This window comes from Filobasidium floriforme, assembly GCF_021052385.1.
Source record: "Filobasidium floriforme strain CBS 6241 chromosome Unknown HD553scaffold_24, whole genome shotgun sequence".
NCBI lineage: Eukaryota > Fungi > Basidiomycota > Tremellomycetes > Filobasidiales > Filobasidiaceae > Filobasidium > Filobasidium floriforme.
In genome coordinates this window covers 411,130-429,253 of record NW_025763645.1, presented here as the reverse complement: position 1 = coordinate 429,253, position 18,124 = coordinate 411,130, and the positions used below count along the sequence as shown (strand labels likewise).

The following is an 18,124-nucleotide window of genomic DNA, read 5'->3' as shown; positions in this document are numbered from 1 at the left end:
AGTTGTTGCGGTTGATGGCGAATCATTCCTCCAAAGGTCGCAAACCAAATGATTCTACCTAAGCTAGCTACTCGCTACTTGCTATCACCTGCTGACTACACGGATAGCTACACCTTTCTCATCTTGCTTTGATCACCCTCGAAACAGAGACCATGCCACTCAACTAAATCTCGCATCGAGACAATGGCACTCTCCACCCACCTCCTCCATTCCTTCGAACACCAACAAGCCCTCTCCACCCACCGTCAACTCTACCCGACCCAGAATTCGAGCGTCAAAAGAGAACCATTCACGCCTCAGTATATCATCACCGAACCTCCTCCCCCGGCTCCTCAGTACAACCCACACCCTTCAGCGGCATACAACGGGTCTCACGGGAGACCTCTTCCGGATCAATCGACGACCAGGATGGACCCAAGCGCAGTACAAGGAGATAGGAAACCCCCGATCACGCAGAGAGCTCCCAAGGCCGCTTCGCATGCCTTTGCCATGCCTCCTCCTTCTCCTTTGAACACTTGGGAACATCATGCGCCTGCCGATCCCACGCCTTCGACCTCGTTCTTCGGTGGTGGTGGGGGGTTCGGACAAACGCAAAATCAATACCATACCCAGACTCAATACCCGCAAACTCAACAAGGAGAGAACACCCAACTCATGCAAATGTCAGCTTATACGGCCGGTCAGATTGCCACCCTCCAGAGCAGATTGCAAAAACAGTTGGGACCGGAGTATATCATGGAACGAAAGGGGCCGAGCGGGGGGCCTACTTTGAGGTGAGTCTTGAGGGTGCATGCCTAGCTCCGGGATGGTAGCTGGAATCTAAGGTGGCAGTAGGGAAACGGGACGGATGGAAGATGAGCTGAAATCAAGCTGATCTCAATCATTTTCTATTGTCGTGAACTTGCAGCTATATTGAAGGTTGGAAAGGTAGGCAAACGAGCTCCAGTCCAACCGCTCTCTGCTCTTCCTGTTACATCGACTGACTATTCGACTCGTTCTTCTCGCTCACAATACCGCGTTCCCACCGCAGCAATCAACCTCGCTAACGAAGTATTCGGCTTCAATGGCTGGTCATCTCAAATCATCAGCCTGAATACGGATTTCGTAAGTATCGCCCCTAAACCGCCTAGGACTTCGTAGAGACAGAAATCTGGTGTGCTGATTAGATGAGATGTTCCGTCCTCCCATCCACTTATTTCCCTCGGTCACCTAATCTTTGCTGTCTTCGATAATCCCTCGACACGCGTTCACAGTGCGACGAACAATCACCTGGCAGGTTCAATATCGGGATCACCGCCATCATCCGGATCACCCTTCGAGACGGGACATTTCATGAGGATACGGGATACGGTGGAGGTGAGAATCTGAAGGGAAAAGGGTCGGCTTTGGACAAGGTGGGTCGGGTCGGATGTTCTACCCAGCGATGTGGGGCCGAAGATAGCGGTTACGGTTACTGAGTTCTGTCTTCTCTTCGCGCTTTGCGACCATGATAGGCGAAAAAAGAAGCGGTGACGGACGGAATCAAGAGGACGCTAAGGATGTTTGGGAACGTGCTCGGGAACTGTCTCTATGACAAGAAGTATCTGGCGGATATCAAGAAGATCAAGGTGGTTCCCGTAAGTCGCCCAGGGGGATTCGAGATTCAAGATATCCTCATAACCCGACTGACATCATGACGTAATACTCCTGATGGTAGAAACCGCTCAAACCAGAAGATCTATGGAGACGCCCCGAATTTGACGAGGCCTTCCAAGCTTCGGCGCAAGCAGGACCCTCAAGGCCGCATCCGATGAATGACCTGAGCTCGCAGATGCCTAACGGCGGACAGGAAGGAGCGTCTACCCAGGTCAAAGACGAACAAGGGTTCGTGAGACCCGCCTTGCCGGCGAGGTTGTTGAACCAGAATCAGAATGGTGGTACGCCTACACGACCCGGTCCATCAGTCCAGGCGCAAGGGCAAGCATCTACTTCGACGTCCGCGTCAACCGCCACACCAAACCGACCTCCGGCGGCCAACAAGGATCCCGCGGCCAGAGCAGCAGGAGCGCAAGCTAGAGCGAGGGCGTTGGCAGCTGCAGGCATGTCGATAGTGAGACCGACGACGACCGAGGTGGAAGAGTATTACGCGCAGGACGACGAGCTGTTTGCGAATATGGATATGGAGGATCCGTTGGTAGGGTTGACCAGCACGGACTTCCTGACGGCAGAAGAGGCTGGCATGGGTGAGACTGCAGAGGATGAGATGGTGGACGATGTGAGGACGGACGGGTTTGGGGCTCCTCCGCCTGGGAATGTGACGGAGATGGCATCAGCGAGGGACAATGCAGAGACGAACACGGTTGTCGGGCCGCAACCGAGCTTGCAAAGAGGTCGTTCGGCGGGTGGATTTGTGTATCCTCAAAATCAGGTAAGGACATGTGGTCTCCCTCATCAGCAGATGTGAAGGCTCGCCACGTCAGTCAGCTGATCTGCTGTGTGACTTGTGAATTGTCTAGTCTGGTAATGGACAGGAAGACCGGTCAGCAAACGCACAGGCCAAGAAGCTCTCGCCAACGGAAGCGGCAGCGAAACGACGACAAGCGATCGCAGCTCAGATGCAGGAAGATTCGGTGGGAGATACTAGCGGGTCGACAGATGAAGGAGGGTCGAGCTCGAGGGGTATGAAGCGTATCAGTCCGGGCGATGGAGATGGGTGAGTCGGTTCTGCGTCGTTTGTCAATGATGTTACCGAGGCTGGAACCCTAAACCTCTGGTTTAGATTCGGATACAGCAGGCCAGGCCGACATCCTGGATTGACGACCGCACGACAAGTACTTGGGACCTTGAATGATTCGGAAATACCCTATCCGCCGGACGCCAAGCGAGTACGTTCATGATGAACGAAAGCTTACGCTTGTGAGGATGATGTCACGAAGCGCAATATGTACGACTTGAGAATCTGACCGAGATGACGACGAATTGACGATACCATACCTCTCGAGATTCGGCCGATCTGATCCGCTGTACATCCGCGACTCGAGTGACGTGCTCGTGACGAAACGTCCATCCGAAAAGATCAAAGGAAGCGCAAGGATCAAACGTTTCGGGTGAAAGGTCATTGACCACAGAAGTATAAAGCCTAAGCCGTAAGGCGTGTTTGCTTCTTCTCGTCAGTGGCAATGAACTTTCTCCTCCTCCTCGGAATTCATCTCGAGACTCTCCCAACCGATATCTTTCCCGTGCGACCGTCAATGAAAATGCAAGTCCCTATCCGTCCCGAAATGCCCACCAGGGCCGGCAGTTCTAAAAGGGTCAGCATCATGTCCCTCTCGCCCAGCCAACGGTACCAGGGTAAACCCTTGAAAGGAGCCATGTCCCGACCTCTTACTCCCATGTACAAGTTCCCAAACTCTCCCGTCGAACCCCACACTCCCTACAACTCTCTTGCTGGGGCTCATCACCATGAGAAGGGTCACACGTCTCCCGTCAGGAGGACTGGGACGCCCCTTGTCGAAGGTCTTACTCGAAGGTTGCAGGAATGGCAAGGTGATAAGGAGGAAGGCGAGAGACGAGCCGTACCTCTGAGTCCTCCCACTCCACGAGCCAGTACGCCGTCGTCGATCCATGAGCTCTCTTCCAAGTTGGCTACGTCCTTGATGTTTCAAGGCAATCTTCGGTGGCGAGTCTTCGTCCCAACTGACCGACGTTTTGGTCCCGCGCGGTGCTGATCTCCTCGCGTTTCATCTGATCTTACAGCCAACGTGGAGACGACGAGAATGTTGAGACCCCTACTGGGTCTGGACTGAGGCAAGTTGAACTACTATGGTCTGAAAGGGGATCTCGGCTGAGGATGTTTTGCATCAAAACAGGAACTCTTACATCGTACCCAGAGGTTCCCCTCGCGTCATCGGGACTGGCAACATGTCACCAGTCTTGCGCGGTCCGTCGTCCTTCCGTGCATATCATCAAGGCCCCAAGGAAGAATCCACCTGGTTTGATGGAACTGATGCGAGAGCAACCGCTTCAAGTAAGTAAAGGTTTCTTTCTGCACGGAATCCGAAGATGCTAATGACAGACGGTCCCTGTAGAGAACTCCTCGCCGCAACAAGAACAGACCGAAGATCACACTCAAAATCAGACCCAGAGCGAAAAAAGAGCCATCCCATCCTTCAGCGATCAGCCAAAAGAGCGTACCTGAGTCGGGGAGCAAAGCGTTAGAAAAGGTATAGGTTGGAGGAGGAGTCAGGCATTTGTAATTTTCCCGTGATTGTCGAGGTTCCGAATAATATACACAGGGTGAAGTTCTTCGACTAGGTTTGGCATTAATGTTTGGAAAGCCGAAAGACTCTCAGCCAGTGTTTCTACAACTTTCTTTGGTACTCGTATTGTATCGACCGATGAAGTCAGGCACCTCATCGCTAACATGGTAGCGTCAAAGTGATTCAACGTTGCCACAGGTCTTGATAGGCGAAGAGTAGACGCACATGCAATGTGGTCCGGAGCTGCCATAGTCAGCATGCACGAGATCGAACTCAGGAACCTGACAAACGCTGACAACTCGACTGCCACTGCTTCTGCTTCCCAAGAAGGCCAATGATATGACGGTCGTGCTCGGACGGACACCATTGACGCATCACGTTCATGCTCGGTATCGGTCCTGATCGTATAGATTCCTTGCTCGTGGCCCTCCTCAAGACCCTCGATATCGCTATACACGACATTACCAATGACAAGATGGGATTGAATTATAATTTGGTCGATTGTATTCTCTATCGGAAGGTACGTTTATCGAGCGGGGATTACGATAGCCTAGTACCTGCAAAGATGAAGTAAGACCGTTAGTGATACCAGGCGTCTATACTGTTTAATACTGTTTAATACTGTGTCAGTGTTATTGTGCAGTTGTCACGAAGATGGACTCTCGCACGCTCCTGCACGACCCGCTGAGCACGCCTTCATGGCCTGTACTGAATCATACAATACAGATGCATGTGGTATATCAAAAGTGGGCTACAAGGCTGAATACTGGATACAATTGTGTCATACAATCCTGGTCCTAATCTTTATCGAAGCGTCCGCTCTTGTCCATAACCCTGCCGAGCGTTCTAGGTTGAGCGCGAGGTGGAGGCATTGCCTTGCTCGCCTTGTTGACTAGTGGAGCTCCAAAGCTTGACCTGCGGCCTGATCTTCTATTTACAGCGCCCGATACCGAACTCGATCCACCAATCTTGCGCGTATCGGTACTCCTCTGCGATTCTCCTTCAAGGTGTCGGGCATACTTGGCAGAATCACGCGAAACCAGCGACTGGATGTACAACGCAAGCATGAGTGCACCTTCGACAAGATCCTACTGCCGATTGCCCTTACCGGTCGCGGGGCGAGACTCTGCGAGTCGTTGCGCTCAAGCTTGAACGAAGACTGCTCGTCATCCGAGCCCTCAGTATCACTGGCTGATTCTAAGAGAGCCAAGTCACGACTCCGTTTCTGCCGGACCGAATTGCATTAGTCACGGACGTAGCGATCCAGATCTACTCTTGTTACTAACGTTTTCAATCGCTAGCTGTCTCGCCTTGTCGCTGATCGTCTTCTGTGGTACGCTGTCCTCTGCTATCGGGCTGGAAAGACGCACGCTGAAGCCAGCTGTATCGTCTTCTGGCTCCTCAAATTCCTCGTCGCTGGACGCTGCGAGCTCTTCATAGACTTGTTGGAACGCGCTGTCTGGATCTAGACCGTGGCGCCGTATCATCAGAATCGGTCACCCATACACCTGCTCATTGACTTACCAACGCCCTTCAGCTCGCGCTCCTTTCTGCGTTTCTTCCCTCGTTTGCTCTTGCGCTCTTCGTCTTCGTCGTCCGAAAATTCGATGTCGCCCATCTTGCCGCTCTTCCCGGTTCGGTAGATACCTTTGGTGAGATCTTCTGCCAGCTTACGGCTCTTTTCATCGTCCTGTTCGGCAATCTCTCTGAAGAAACGTCACAGGTGAGACCAAGCGTGAGCCCGACCGTCATGATCGAAAGCTTACCTATATTTCTGGAGACGTTGTTCCTCTTCCCTCTCGAGCTCTTCCGCCGTCTTTTGTGCATCGTCGACTAGTTCCTCCAGCACGGCGTCGGGATCTTCGTCCTCTTCGATATCGTCTTGCCTGGTGCCGCCACCCCAACCGTTTTCTTCGTCACTTTCCTCGGCCTCCCCTTCGACGAACCGTGCCTTTCGTTCCGCTATGGTCTTAGGATCCAGTTTCGGTCGACTCGGACGGGCTGCTTTGAGCACATCAAACGCATTCTTGGGCCGCGTTTGAGCAACGGGAGCGGGATCCGAAGCGATATCGGTCGTCGTCAAGGCATCCGAATTGGGTCCTGTATGCGCCTCAGAACTAGGTTGCGTGACATCACGCTCGTCGTTGGAAGAATGTATGGAAGAGGGTCTCCGAGGCTTAAGTCGACGTAACGGCGCAGCTTCGTCTAGCGCAGTGTTCGGGGCGCTGCCTTGAGCGTGACGTGTGGAGGACGGTGGCGATCGATAGGTGGCAGAGAGAGCCATCGATAGCATCGAAGTATTCTCGGATGCGCCTTCGCTGGTGATACTGACCGACGTGTCGGCCTTGGTGAGAGGGATTCGTCCGGTCGGACGTGTCTGCGTGAGGAGTCTACGTGAGGTATATATATCAGCCAAGCTGTCCAATCACGATATTTTGCTATTCTTACCCCTTGTCATTGAAGTATTTCTCTGCTTCAGCCTTTTCTATATCCATAGAGTCTGCGTCCAGCATCATCTCGCCCTCGAGGAGTTCCTCGTTACGGCGACGAGCCGTGGCAGTGATGTTGGGGTCCGGCAGGTGAACCTGTGTAGTCAGAACTGCATCGGTCTTATCGTGACGCAGAACATCGAAGCCGCCGAATGCGTCGGCCTGTGATCAAATCGGGAAGGAACATGTCAGCCTCAGCAACGTGAGAAGTAGAGTCGCGCCCATTATTCACCTCGCTGTCACCAGCCTGGGTCGCACCGAAGAATTGCGAGAATCCTCCCCCTAAATCCGTTCCATCGTCCTCGCCGAATGCCCCAAATTCGAGCGGATCCACAGCATTGGCAATGTCGAGATCCGGTCTTGAGTTTGACGGCGGCACAAAGGCAAAGGACGCCTTGGTCGCTGCTTTGGGTGTAGCCTCTTCGTCGTCGCTATCTCTTATCGTATGAACGATCGTTTTCCGAGGCCGGGATCGGCGAGGCAGGTCAACCTCGGCTTCATCGTCGGGCCCGACGGAGTTGCCTGAGAAAGGCGTGGCGCGAACAATTGGTTCGGCTTCGTCTTCCTCCTCCCCGCTATAAATGATCGACCGCTCGTCATCCCCGACTTCGCTACCAACGTCGACCGCTTCCATCTCGACGTCGGCTTCGACTTCCGGCTTGTAATCACCGTCTTCTGGATCCTCATCGCTTGCTTGCTCGTCCCAGCGTTCGTCCTTGATCAACTCCTCGATCTCCAATGGCTTTTTATCCTCCAGCCGCCTAGCTTTGACTCCACTGGCTTTTTCCTTTCGCTGACGCTCTTGCAAGTTGAACTCGCGCTGTCTCTTGAGCAAGTCCGCCTCTAAGCGGTCCTTCGGGATCAGCTGGACCTTGCGCTTCTCCAAGCCGGACGGTAAAGCTCCAGTTCTCTTCTTGTTTGCGTGATCGAAATCGCGACCAGCATGAAAAACCAAGCTCTCCGTGATGGTATCCTGATGCTTGGTAGAGACACCTGCGAGCGCCGCCAGCCGCTGTCCAGCGTCGAGACCCTTGCCCTGTCTGGCCTCTCGAGCGTGATCGAAAATTCCCCGAGCCGTGCCCCCGTTCTGCCGCTTGACAGGTGGCGGCTTCTTGACCGAGTCTGGTACTCCTTCGATGACCAAGTCGTCTTCGTCATCCCCATTTTGGCGCAACTTCTCCTCCTGAATCCTCTTGTAGGCGATGGCCTTTTGACGGGCGAGTTCTTCACGTTTACGAGCGATCAACCGTTCTTGCTCTTTCTTGGCGACCACGTCCTTGAGTTCGGGTAACTCCTCATCATCGTCATCTCCGTCCAGGTTGCTCAAGCGCAAAGTTATTTTGCCCTTGATTGTGCTTTTACCCTTGTTGGTCGGCGACGACCCCAGCCCTCCGGTCAGCACGCCGATATTCCTATTTCCACCGCTACTGAATTTCCCAATCTCTTCTTCCTCCTGCATCTCGCCAGGATTTTCCGAGGTGATTGGAACCTCCGATGTATTGGCAGCTCCTGCAGGCCCCGGTGCCAAGCTTGATAGCTTGACATACTGAGTCATCGGTTTCGTCTCCTTTGCAGGTCCGAGCACTGTCGTTCTCCTCGCGGAGATCCATGCGTTCTGAGTCGCTTTTACGAAATCGGTCATCCCCAGCCCACCCATCATGGCTCCCGGCGCAGACGGGCGAGCTCGGGCAGACGGAGCGAGTCTGATCGGTTTTTCAGCCCGGATCTTGGCTTGTTCTCGGTCCATCTCGAGGCGCTGTTTCTTGGAAAGAGGCTGTGTGAAATCGAACAACGAGTGTTAAATACCTTCTATTCGTCTGCTCAGAAAGGTCGAGTTACTGAACGGGAGCGAAACTCACTCGGATCTTGGGTGCCTTGGCCACCCTCCCGTCCTCCTCGCTATCCACCTCTCCCTGCCCGATTCTGCCAGCGCGTTTCCTGCTCTGCCTTACACTTGGCGATCCCAAAATCCCGTCCATCTCCACATCATCATCTTCATCCTTGTCCATCTCCGCATCTTCCCCTCCATCCGAGCCGCCGAGCCTTTTCGAATTCGCCTTGAGATTCGACTTCGACATCAACCTCGAAGGCGACTCCGGCGAGATCCCCGAAGTAGCGATGATCAACGACCGGTCCCGCTTCGTCTTGCGAGGGGTCGAGAACGAACCCAGAACATCCTCCGATTCGCCGACTTCGCTGGCCAATCCGTCTGCGTCATGCGGACGAGAAGGGGTGATTGTCCGATCTCCCACATCCAGATCTGCGTCCCGTCCGTGCTCGTCTGCTGTGGATTCCTCGTCGTCGCTATCCAGGCCAACCACCTTCTTCCTCGCACCTCCTCTGTCCCCTCGGGGTCTTCTTACTCCAGCTTTGATCGGGGCGTACGTCTCCTCAAAGTCCATCCCTACTCCCAAATCCGGCTGTAAATCATCCTCTGCACCGAGCCCGCTGGGAGATGAGCTCCGCAACACCCTCCCTCGAGCGGTCCCAGTCCGTGGTCGTTTGATCGGGGATGGCGATGGGCTCTCCTGGCGAGATCCCGAGGGTGATCCTGCTCGAGGAGCGGGGGAAGAGAACGGAAACGGCCTATGAGACGGAGAGAGGCCTGAGGGAGGGGACAGCGTCGAGGAACCGAACATTGCTCGGTTGAGGTTGTTACCGGTGGTGATGGCTGTTGTGGCTTCCAGGGCGGTCGGACGAGTGGTAGAAGCAGAAGCCGGAGGTAAGGAAGAGGTGAGCGGGGGAAGAGAAGACGAGGCCGTTGGTGCTTCGGCTCGATCCTCGCCCACGTCTGATACGTCCGACTTTTCTCCATTCAAGTCTCCCTTCTCCTTATCACTCTCACTCCCACTCCTATGCTCTCTCGCCGCATCGCCTCTCCCATACATGTACCCATACCCGACTCTCTTCCTCTCCCTCCCGAACCCACCACCCCGGTTGTTCTGACTACTAGGAGCCTCGATTCCATCCTCATCCCCATCTTCCGCCCGTTGAGCCTTGGCCAAGAGAACGGCTCGTTCTCTTTCTTCTTTGAGACGATCTGCTTCGCGTATGCGACGAATTTTCTCCAGCGCTCGTCGTTTGATTGAAGTTTCGGCGTTCGAGTTGGCGGAATCGAGTCCGATGTCAAGATCCACCTCGTCATCGTCATCTTCATCGTCAACTTCATCTTCCTCGATTTGCTTTCTCCAATCGGCGTGTTTCCCAAACTGAAGAGTGGTCAATGTCGTCGTGATTGTCGTGGTGGGCGCTTCGTTCCCAGCTGCGGGTCTGGGTCTCCCGTACGTCCTACGTGGTGGAGGCTTGCGGAGCGGAGAGGACATGATACGAGAAGGTTTGAGTAGTGTTACAGGACACAGGTCGAATGACATGAGATACCCGGTCAAGAAGCTAGAAGACTGATCTATCGAACTATCTGATCGGGGTGTGAGCAAGAGGTCGAATGATCGAACTTGATCGCTGTGAACCGCAAACGCGTTCGACGTCGCGTCGCGTCACCCTCGATGAAATGACTTGATACAGCGGACATGAAGACGTTTTACGCATCCGGCTTCTAATCACTCGAGCGGACATGCGAAACGCTCCAAGCTCGATGTCCGCTTCTCCCGCTTAGGCTCGCCCTTCCTGTTCGTCATTCAAAATCAAAATCTCTCCTACCTCGACAGATACCCACGACCTACCTCCTCTACTCTTCTCCTTCAACCCTCCCGATACCTGGCAACAATACTCCCACCTAAAAAATACTCGACGGAAATATCGTACGCAATCGGCAGTTTATCGACCATCGACCCGCTCGACCGCCTCTTCGGGGGAGGGCGAGTGGGTGCAAACGGTGGTCGAGAGAGGGGAGAATGAGAGAAGACTTGTGCTTCTGATGGGTCCGTATCTCCTGCTCGCTCTCGGTCGCTCTCTCTTGGGGGCGTGACCGGATGTGGTCGAGTGGGTCGAAGTGGCTTGCACATTTGTAATATTAGTGGAAAGTATCGTTGTAATCGTTTTAGACCTTGAAGTTATCGATCTTCGATCCTGCTCATTTCCGGTGGTCCTTCGTCAGCGATCAACTTGATCCTTGACATCAATATTCTTCTGCTTCTGACTGCTCCCTTGTGCAATCTCCTTGCTACTCCTCGTACACCTTTTCCAGACGAATGGTAGCTAGATCGGAACCACCGCGCTCGAAATCTGAGCGAGATCTTGAAATCTGTCTCCTCAAAGTTATACTTAATAATTATACCTTATGAATACTTAATAATCTTATACCTTATGAATTATGCCTTATGGATATCATATCCGCTTCTCATTAAATTTTCCGAACGCTAGATCTATCATTTATCACACCAGGACTCGTCTTGCCTTCCCCTAACCCTCAACAGGGGGAACCTATCACGGGTACACCAGCGTCCTCGAGACCTTACACCGAAAAGACCAGGACAAAGCTGCGACACAGGACTTCGAGATGTACAACGCGGCCGACCTCTTCCTCCCTTTCCCTCACCCTCCAGTGGCCGCCGGTTCTTCCTCTTCTACCCCAGGATCAGGCTCAGGATCAGGGGCAAAGAAAGGTAAACAGAACAAGGCCAACGGCAATGTCAATGCCAACGGGAACACCGAATCGCCATACGGCTCACGAGCAGGGTCTCCAGCCGGTACCCTTGGACCGACCGAAGTCTTCGACACTGCGAGCTCGACTTCGACTTCGGGCATAGTCAAGGCTACTCGATGGGCAGAAGAAAAGTACTGGAGAGCTCTGCCTGGAGGTAGGGAAGAGAAGGAGGCTAAGAGAGGGTTGGTCGCTCAGGCTGGGTATTGTAAGTATCATTTCTTGCTTCTGCCAATTGTATCGGTCCCTGGCCGAATGTTTACGATGCGAGAGCTGATAGTTCGATATCGATTCTTCCATGGGTGGCCCTGCTGGTTTGGGATCACATAGTCGGATATTCGATCGTAGCTTATACGATCACCCCCGCTCGACCGGGTGCGATACCTATCAACCCTTTCTACCCATCATCTTCCTCTTCCTCGCAAACTCAATCTCAAGGACAGCCGCAGATAGGAGAACCTATTGGATCGGTCCCCTTTCCAGAATATGACCCTCGATGGGCAAGTGGAAGTGGGAAGAAAGCGGGTGCCGGTGGGATGGGGGTGAGGCAGATGGGGAGGTTACATCTGGTCGTCGACGATAGCAACGTTCACGGTTTGGTAAGTACACTTCCTCACCTTCATACCGCTGCCCACAAGTCTTTGCTGCCGTTCAGTCGCTGACGTTCTACCCATATACGATCTACTTGTATTTTGTAGACTGCCTCCCAAACCCCTCTGCTACAAACCTGGGACTTGATCTCCCTCCAACCGCTCACCCCAGAATCCTTCTCGAAGGTCTGTACCGAGCTCACTCGACCGGGAGCGAACCAGGTGGGGATCATCACCGTCTCGACAAGTGGAGCGAGGCTGCCGTTCAAGGGCATGAAGAGAAGTCTGGTCAGGGCCGCACTGAGGAATGGGGCTGTGGTGAGTGTCGACCATAATTTGTTAAGACGTTTAGGCAATGAGCTTTCAACATCATGCCTAACGATTTGTATTGTATCGAATCGCAGTTCGAGATCTGTTACGCCTCGGCCCTCGGCTCTCAGAACGACGAAAAGGCCCGACAAAACTTCCTTACGAACGCTCGAGAGGCCGTGAGGGTGATCATGGCCGTATCCGGTGGAGGTGGACGAGACGGGGTGGACAAACGAGGAAAGGGTGGGGGTGGGATCATCTTCAGCTCGGGGGATGGGTCCGGGGTTCGGGGTCCGGCTGATCTGATCAACCTGTGAGTGTCCCTCGAGACGTGTTAGCGTACGGGGCTTCTGTCGTGAGCGAGGGTTTGGTTGGCTGAAAGATTCATGTTTGTGGGAGGATAGAGCTACGCTCTTGGGAATGCCAGCGAATCAGGCGAAAGAGGCCGTCATGGACACCCCACTCAAAGTCATCCTGCGGGCCCGTAAGTCCAGGCCGTCTACTCTCACTTGCTTACTCCGTCTGATTCTCCTAGTCCGGCCGCTGATCTTGCATCGTCTCGTCCTTGTAGAGGCTCGAAGGGCGTACAAGGGGGTCATGTCGGTCCCGAGGATGGTCATGCCAGAAACGAAGGTGAAAACAGCAGCGGAATCGACAACGACGATGGAAATAGACCAGGATGAAGCTGAGAACCAGGCAGAATCGACGAGTAAACGAAAGGCAGCCGAAGTGGAAGTGTCGAAACAGGTGAAAAAGGTCAAAGCGGCATGAGGGGCTTCCAGGTCTATCCGGTACATGTAACAAGGTCATGCATATGGAAAGACCGGTCATGTGTCGCCTGTGTTTAACTCGCGCGAGTTGGAGAACCGTCTGGAATCCCTCGATCGACGTTAGAGACTTACCATCAGTCGCGAGCAAATTGGCTAAGCTCACCAACTTCAGCGTGGACTTCTTTACCTGGATTCTCTAACTTGACCCAGACCATGCGAGAAGAACGGAAAAGATATGGTATGCTCCATTAAGTTTTGGATCGGATCAAAGCCCCGTGCGGCCGGAGAACTTTGGGCCGCAATTCAACGGAAATAGTCACTTGCGAAAGACGTGGAAGCCGAGGATGAGAGTTTCAAGAAGGATGACTGGTGTTCAATTGGACCAGTCAGCGGCTATTGCAAACGATACATGTAACAATGACTTGTGACATTGTTGAGACGACCACTACCTCTTAGGCTTCTCAATTCGCAGGGTACGAATGGCCAATAATCTCAGTGATCCGGTGCAATGTCAGGCCGCTTTCTGCCTGGGCACGGCCAAAAATGTACTGCTGAGTTCAAGGTCCTTTCGCCGTGCCAAACGCCGATATGGCAAGAATGTCACGACCAAGCAAAAGGCTCGCGTCCTATGGCCAGCAAAGCTTATTGTATCACATATTCATCTGGCAGAATGTACATGGTCTCAACACAACGCAACACGACTCTCGAAAACGATAGTGACATCACTACTGGTTGCTTTCGACAGATACCGTCTTCCGCGACTCTTCATCTCCTGTATCAGCGATAGACAAAAGGGCCGCTGTACAAGAGGACAAGTCGTACACGCCTGCTGCAGCAGCTTCTTCAATCATTCGCTTCTGGAACTCAGGAAGGTCCCGATCGAGGGGGCTGAGTGCGTTCCGTCTCAACTGAGAAGCCGCTGGGCGTGTAGAAGCAGGCCATTCGGAAGAGTTAGAGTCTAAGTCTTTGTCGTCTTTGGGAGGTTGTTCTTGAGACTGCGACATCGAGCTTGGTGGTTGCAGCTTGAGCAGAAGTACAGGGTCAAGGCTTGGTTCAATGGGCAGAGACGATATCTTGAATCGGACGGGGGAATCTAGAAGAACAGATGCTTGCCCCACAGTAGACATGCCTATTATATACGCTTGGCCAGTTCGCCCGACTTCCGCCCGATGAGCCGAGAATGTAACCAACTTCCTTTGACTCGAGAACAGATCATTTTTGTGGACCTTCTTGGGAAGCAGAACTTGCCACTGAGAACTCTGGAGTAAATCGCTTCCGCCGTGCCACTCCTAGTTTCGACCAAATGAGCTTTGCGAGCCATAAATGTGTTTCATGTATCATGCAGTGTTCGCCATCAAACGTCCCGTCGCTCGGAATCAAATCCAGTTGTTCGGAAGCATATCCATCCGGGAGCCGCCAAGAGGTCTCGAACTTCACATCGAACCTCGGGAAACACTCTAATTGCTAGTTGCAAAGGTCGACTACTACTCTGTACTCTGTCCACCATCCACATCACAAGTCTAGATCTGGGATCAGAATGAGACTAAAGTTATAAACGCAACTCAAAACTCTACAAGTCTTCCATCCGGCGCCCCACGATGATCCCCTTGCCCCATATCACCCGCCGTCAACTCGTCCTCTCCCTCATTCTCGCCCTGACCTCGATCATCTTTCTCCTCGTCTCGCTCGTCCTCCAACCTTCCGATTCTTCCTCCCAGCCGACACCACAATCGTCAGGATCCCGGTTCGACCCATGGGGGGTCAAGGATTCGGCAGCCCAAGGGATCCGATGGGTCGTCGTGGAAAAGGTCCGGGCCAACTTTGGATTCGGGAGCGGGTATATCCCTGTCGATGAGAGACCCTTAGCGGAGGATGAGAGTGGAGCGGGGCTGTTCGATTCAGATGGAGGAGTAGGATCGGATCCTTCTTCGCCCTTGTCACCGTCATCATCCGGGCTAGGTTTGACCCATGGCTGGAATACGGTCAAGAACAAGTCTTCATCCGTCTGGAACACCCTCGGTTCCAAGCTTTCCTCTTTGACCTCCTCTTCCACTTCGCAAAGACCTCGTGTGACAGACTGGGACGACCTTCCCTTCGAGAACAAGGCTTTCAAAGAATGGGAATACACTCGAGGGCTTATATACGAAGGGACCGGGGCGAGAGTTCAGAGGTTTTTGGAGAAAGCTAGGAGCGGGAGAGGCTTCGTCGTAGCCGTCGTCGGAGGGAGTGTGAGTAAAGGAAGGGGCTTGCCGAAATTGCCTTTCGATGTCGAAGTCGGGAGGTATGTCATCGGTGGATCAGAGTCGCCATCATCACACGTAGAATCGGGTTCAACGTCGATATCGTCCGCAATATCGAAAGAAGAGGGCAACGATGCGAAGACACATCATCATCACCAGGACCATCCTAACAAACACAAACGACTCCTCTCCTCTTCCTTTCCGGAAGACCGGAACCCGGCCAAGACCCAAAACCTATACAACCCCTTCAACATGCACATGCAAGTCTTCGAGTATCTCAACGAGAGGTTCCCGGCTATGCCGCTCGAGTACGGTTATAGCAGAAAAGCACGTCAAGCAGAGGAATCATCGACGCCTATAGCAAACTTGACTAGCGGGGTCGAGCCGGGCCACGAACATCATCCGCACCATCGCGGGTCTAACCAGTTCATCAACGGTGCCCAAGGTGGAATCGGATCGGATTATTTCGCTGGGTGTTGGAAAGAACATCTGGGGGAGGATGTCGATCTCGTCATCGTCGAGTTGGGAATCAACGATGCCAGAAGTCTCGAGGCTATGGAGAATTACGAGTTGTTGTTGCGGAGCTTGTTGGAGATGGGTTCAAGGCCGGCGGTGATCAATGTACAGTGAGTTAGAGATCACCGGGAAAGCCTGGCTATGGCGAGATGGTTCTGCATAGCTAACGGTGAGGGATATCTACCTCGTCAGAACGTTTACCCTCCTTTTCTCGACCCTATCGCAAGCATCATCTTTACACATCGATGTCGCAGCGTATTACGATACGCCCGTCATCTCGCTCCGTGACGTCCTCCTCCCCCGCATCCTCAACGACCCGACCTCCAATCCGGCACCTGGAGGTGTCTTAGGTCCTGCGGCCAAGGTCGGGCTGGAGGTGAAGAAATGGTTCAGGAATGTTCCTGAGGAGGAGAGAATCGAGGGGGATGCAAAGGTTGTGGACGGGGTTGATCTGATGCATGTAAGTCGATGTCATCGCTAGAAGCGGGGCGGCGGGGTTGCTTACAATGCGAATCCTCCTGTCAACGCCGTGTTCAGATCAGTCACCATGGCCACAGTCTCCTCGCGGAACTGGTTGTGCACTATTTACAACTCCAAATCGCTCAGATGGAAGATTATGACCTGTACCTGGACGACGAAGAGGACGAATCGTTCGATAGCGATGTCGAGCTGACAGATATTCCCGGCATGTTGCTTGCTTCGGCTTATGCTCCTAACAAGAAGGTCAGGCGAACGAATCCGTCCTGCACGAGTACCAACTCGGCTTTCGAATCGAGAAGGCTGGTCTTGCCGGAAAAGTCGAGCGGATGGTGAGTCGTCTCCAGCTCGAGACACTCGATTTGTCGCTCAACACTGACCTTCTCTGTGCTTTCAATAAGGGATACGTATAACTGGGGAGAGAAACGGTACCTTATTTCAGATAAGCCAGGATCGCGAATCACGTTCCCGTTCGTCACTCAAGCCAAACCTGGACGAGACGGGCAGGGCGAGGGGTACGTCAAGATCGGCCACCTGCGGAGCAAGGTCTTGGGTCTTGGCAGTATCGGTTGTTGGGTGGACGATCGGGAGGATGACAAGACCAGGGTGGATGGATGGTGGGACATTAAGGAACGGAATATGGGAATGTGCGTCTCGTTCTTCAAGGGGTTCGTGTTGAGAATGTTTAAGAAGGCTGACATCTGTGTGCCATCGTCGTCGACAGGATAACCACCATCAGGGAAGACTTATTACCGGGTCAACATACTCTTACATGCGAAGTGTTGGCAGATACTCTGGATCCAAAGGGCGGGACCGAGTTCCGGTTGATCTCGGTGCTAAGCGACTGATCGTGGACGCAACCGAGTTTACGAGCCAGGCAAAGAGTTTGATCATGAAAAGGTTGTATAATCCTCTGGCGGATATTTTGGGTACATTGGTAATACATTAGGTGAAACCCGTTCGTTTCTCGGTGGTCTACCTCGACTGAAGCACCGTACGCCCATCTGCGTTGTTCCCACACGCTCCGAGCTGTCCTTCGAGATTCAGGTGGTGATTTGGCAAGCTGAAGATATGTGTCGTGAACGTGAGGGAGGGGAGGTTTTGTCGAGGCAGTCGTGACCAGCGCCGCATAATGCCAGATCTGGCCAAACGCCCTCGATTTCTATCGTCCGACCTCCTACTTCTTCTTGCCCTTGGTAGCCTTCTGTGGCCCGCTCATCTCCTTGGCCGACACCTTCTCGGCCACTCCAGCCTCCTCTCCCATCCAGTCGAAATCGCTGACCCCAAACGAGCTCGAGCTCTGCTTGCTCGACCCGGCCTTTTGCTCACCCGCAGGCGTCTCGGACGAGGGCGAGTTGGCTCCGAACCTCGCTCGGAATCGTGCGAGCCTTCCACCTTCTTCCTCTCCGCCGCCTCTTCGACCTTCGCTAGCCGGGTTCCAGAGCGGGTTGTTGGTCACATCTCGTGTGAGTCGGAGGGTTGCGGGGGATGGCGAGGTGGTATATGAGGTAAAGGATGAGCCGTCCGAGAGGATGACAAGTTGAGGATAGATGGCAGGAAGGGGGTTGGGAATCCTGGCGGCCTTTTGAGTATGTGTTCGGGATTTCCAGGCGGCAGGTGCTCGTGCGGTGTAGGTCCTGATCGAGGACGATGAGGAGGAGGACGAGGCCGTCGAGACGACTGGTCGCAAGAGTGAGCGGTGACAGCTAGTACAAAGTGACATGTTGACAGGGAGAGTGAGGTCTGACGGTGATGTGTTGCGACGAGATGTATGGCAGTCTGGTCAACAGCATATAAAGTTGATCGAAATATCAAGAGAAGGTAGTGACTGAAGTTGTTCGATGCTCTCCCCGCGCGACAAGTAGAAGCGCGTCCCAAGCGCCTCTCACGTTGTG

The 18,124-nt window shown here is 53.5% G+C and overlaps 6 protein-coding genes across 6 annotated transcripts; 4 read left to right on the top strand and 2 right to left on the bottom strand.

The window, feature by feature from the left end:
- Positions 1–654: 654 nt before the first annotated feature.
- HD553DRAFT_277026 (recombination protein Rad52) lies at positions 655–1,676 on the top strand (the record flags this gene model as incomplete). The annotated part of the gene is made up of 5 exons (XM_046177981.1): positions 655–773; positions 908–927; positions 1,031–1,104; positions 1,254–1,394; positions 1,494–1,676. The coding sequence occupies 5 exons, from the start codon at positions 655–657 to the stop codon at positions 1,674–1,676; spliced, it is 537 nt and encodes a 178-aa protein (XP_046033559.1).
- Positions 1,677–2,975: 1,299 nt separating this feature from the next.
- On the top strand, positions 2,976–4,288 carry HD553DRAFT_318444 (uncharacterized protein). The gene is made up of 4 exons (XM_046180873.1): positions 2,976–3,658; positions 3,736–3,786; positions 3,849–4,006; positions 4,068–4,288. The coding sequence occupies exons 1-4, from the start codon at positions 3,159–3,161 to the stop codon at positions 4,175–4,177; spliced, it is 819 nt and encodes a 272-aa protein (XP_046033558.1). The 5' UTR covers positions 2,976–3,158; the 3' UTR covers positions 4,178–4,288.
- A 671-nt stretch (positions 4,289–4,959) lies between these two features.
- HD553DRAFT_131201 (uncharacterized protein) lies at positions 4,960–10,143 on the bottom strand. The gene is made up of 8 exons (XM_046176589.1): positions 8,587–10,143; positions 6,960–8,501; positions 6,687–6,889; positions 6,005–6,628; positions 5,763–5,944; positions 5,525–5,697; positions 5,347–5,463; positions 4,960–5,284 (listed from the first exon to the last, which is right to left on the bottom strand). The coding sequence occupies exons 1-8, from the start codon at positions 10,096–10,098 to the stop codon at positions 5,036–5,038; spliced, it is 4,602 nt and encodes a 1,533-aa protein (XP_046033557.1). The 5' UTR covers positions 10,099–10,143; the 3' UTR covers positions 4,960–5,035.
- A 933-nt stretch (positions 10,144–11,076) lies between these two features.
- HD553DRAFT_131190 (RNase P subunit p30-domain-containing protein) lies at positions 11,077–13,236 on the top strand. The gene is made up of 6 exons (XM_046176588.1): positions 11,077–11,535; positions 11,658–11,926; positions 12,026–12,235; positions 12,322–12,539; positions 12,631–12,710; positions 12,798–13,236. Exons 1-6 carry the CDS (start codon positions 11,184–11,186, stop codon positions 12,995–12,997), a joined length of 1,329 nt encoding a protein of 442 aa, XP_046033556.1. The 5' UTR covers positions 11,077–11,183; the 3' UTR covers positions 12,998–13,236.
- A 1,155-nt stretch (positions 13,237–14,391) lies between these two features.
- Positions 14,392–17,118, top strand: HD553DRAFT_318436 (uncharacterized protein). Its single transcript, XM_046180872.1, has 5 exons — positions 14,392–15,862; positions 15,945–16,212; positions 16,290–16,561; positions 16,631–16,876; positions 16,954–17,118. The coding sequence occupies exons 1-5, from the start codon at positions 14,595–14,597 to the stop codon at positions 17,075–17,077; spliced, it is 2,178 nt and encodes a 725-aa protein (XP_046033555.1). The 5' UTR covers positions 14,392–14,594; the 3' UTR covers positions 17,078–17,118.
- Positions 17,119–18,001, bottom strand: HD553DRAFT_318434 (uncharacterized protein). Its single transcript, XM_046180871.1, has one exon. The coding sequence runs from the start codon at positions 17,950–17,952 to the stop codon at positions 17,407–17,409; it is 546 nt and encodes a 181-aa protein (XP_046033554.1). The 5' UTR covers positions 17,953–18,001; the 3' UTR covers positions 17,119–17,406.
- Between the last annotated feature and the right edge of the window lie 123 nt (positions 18,002–18,124).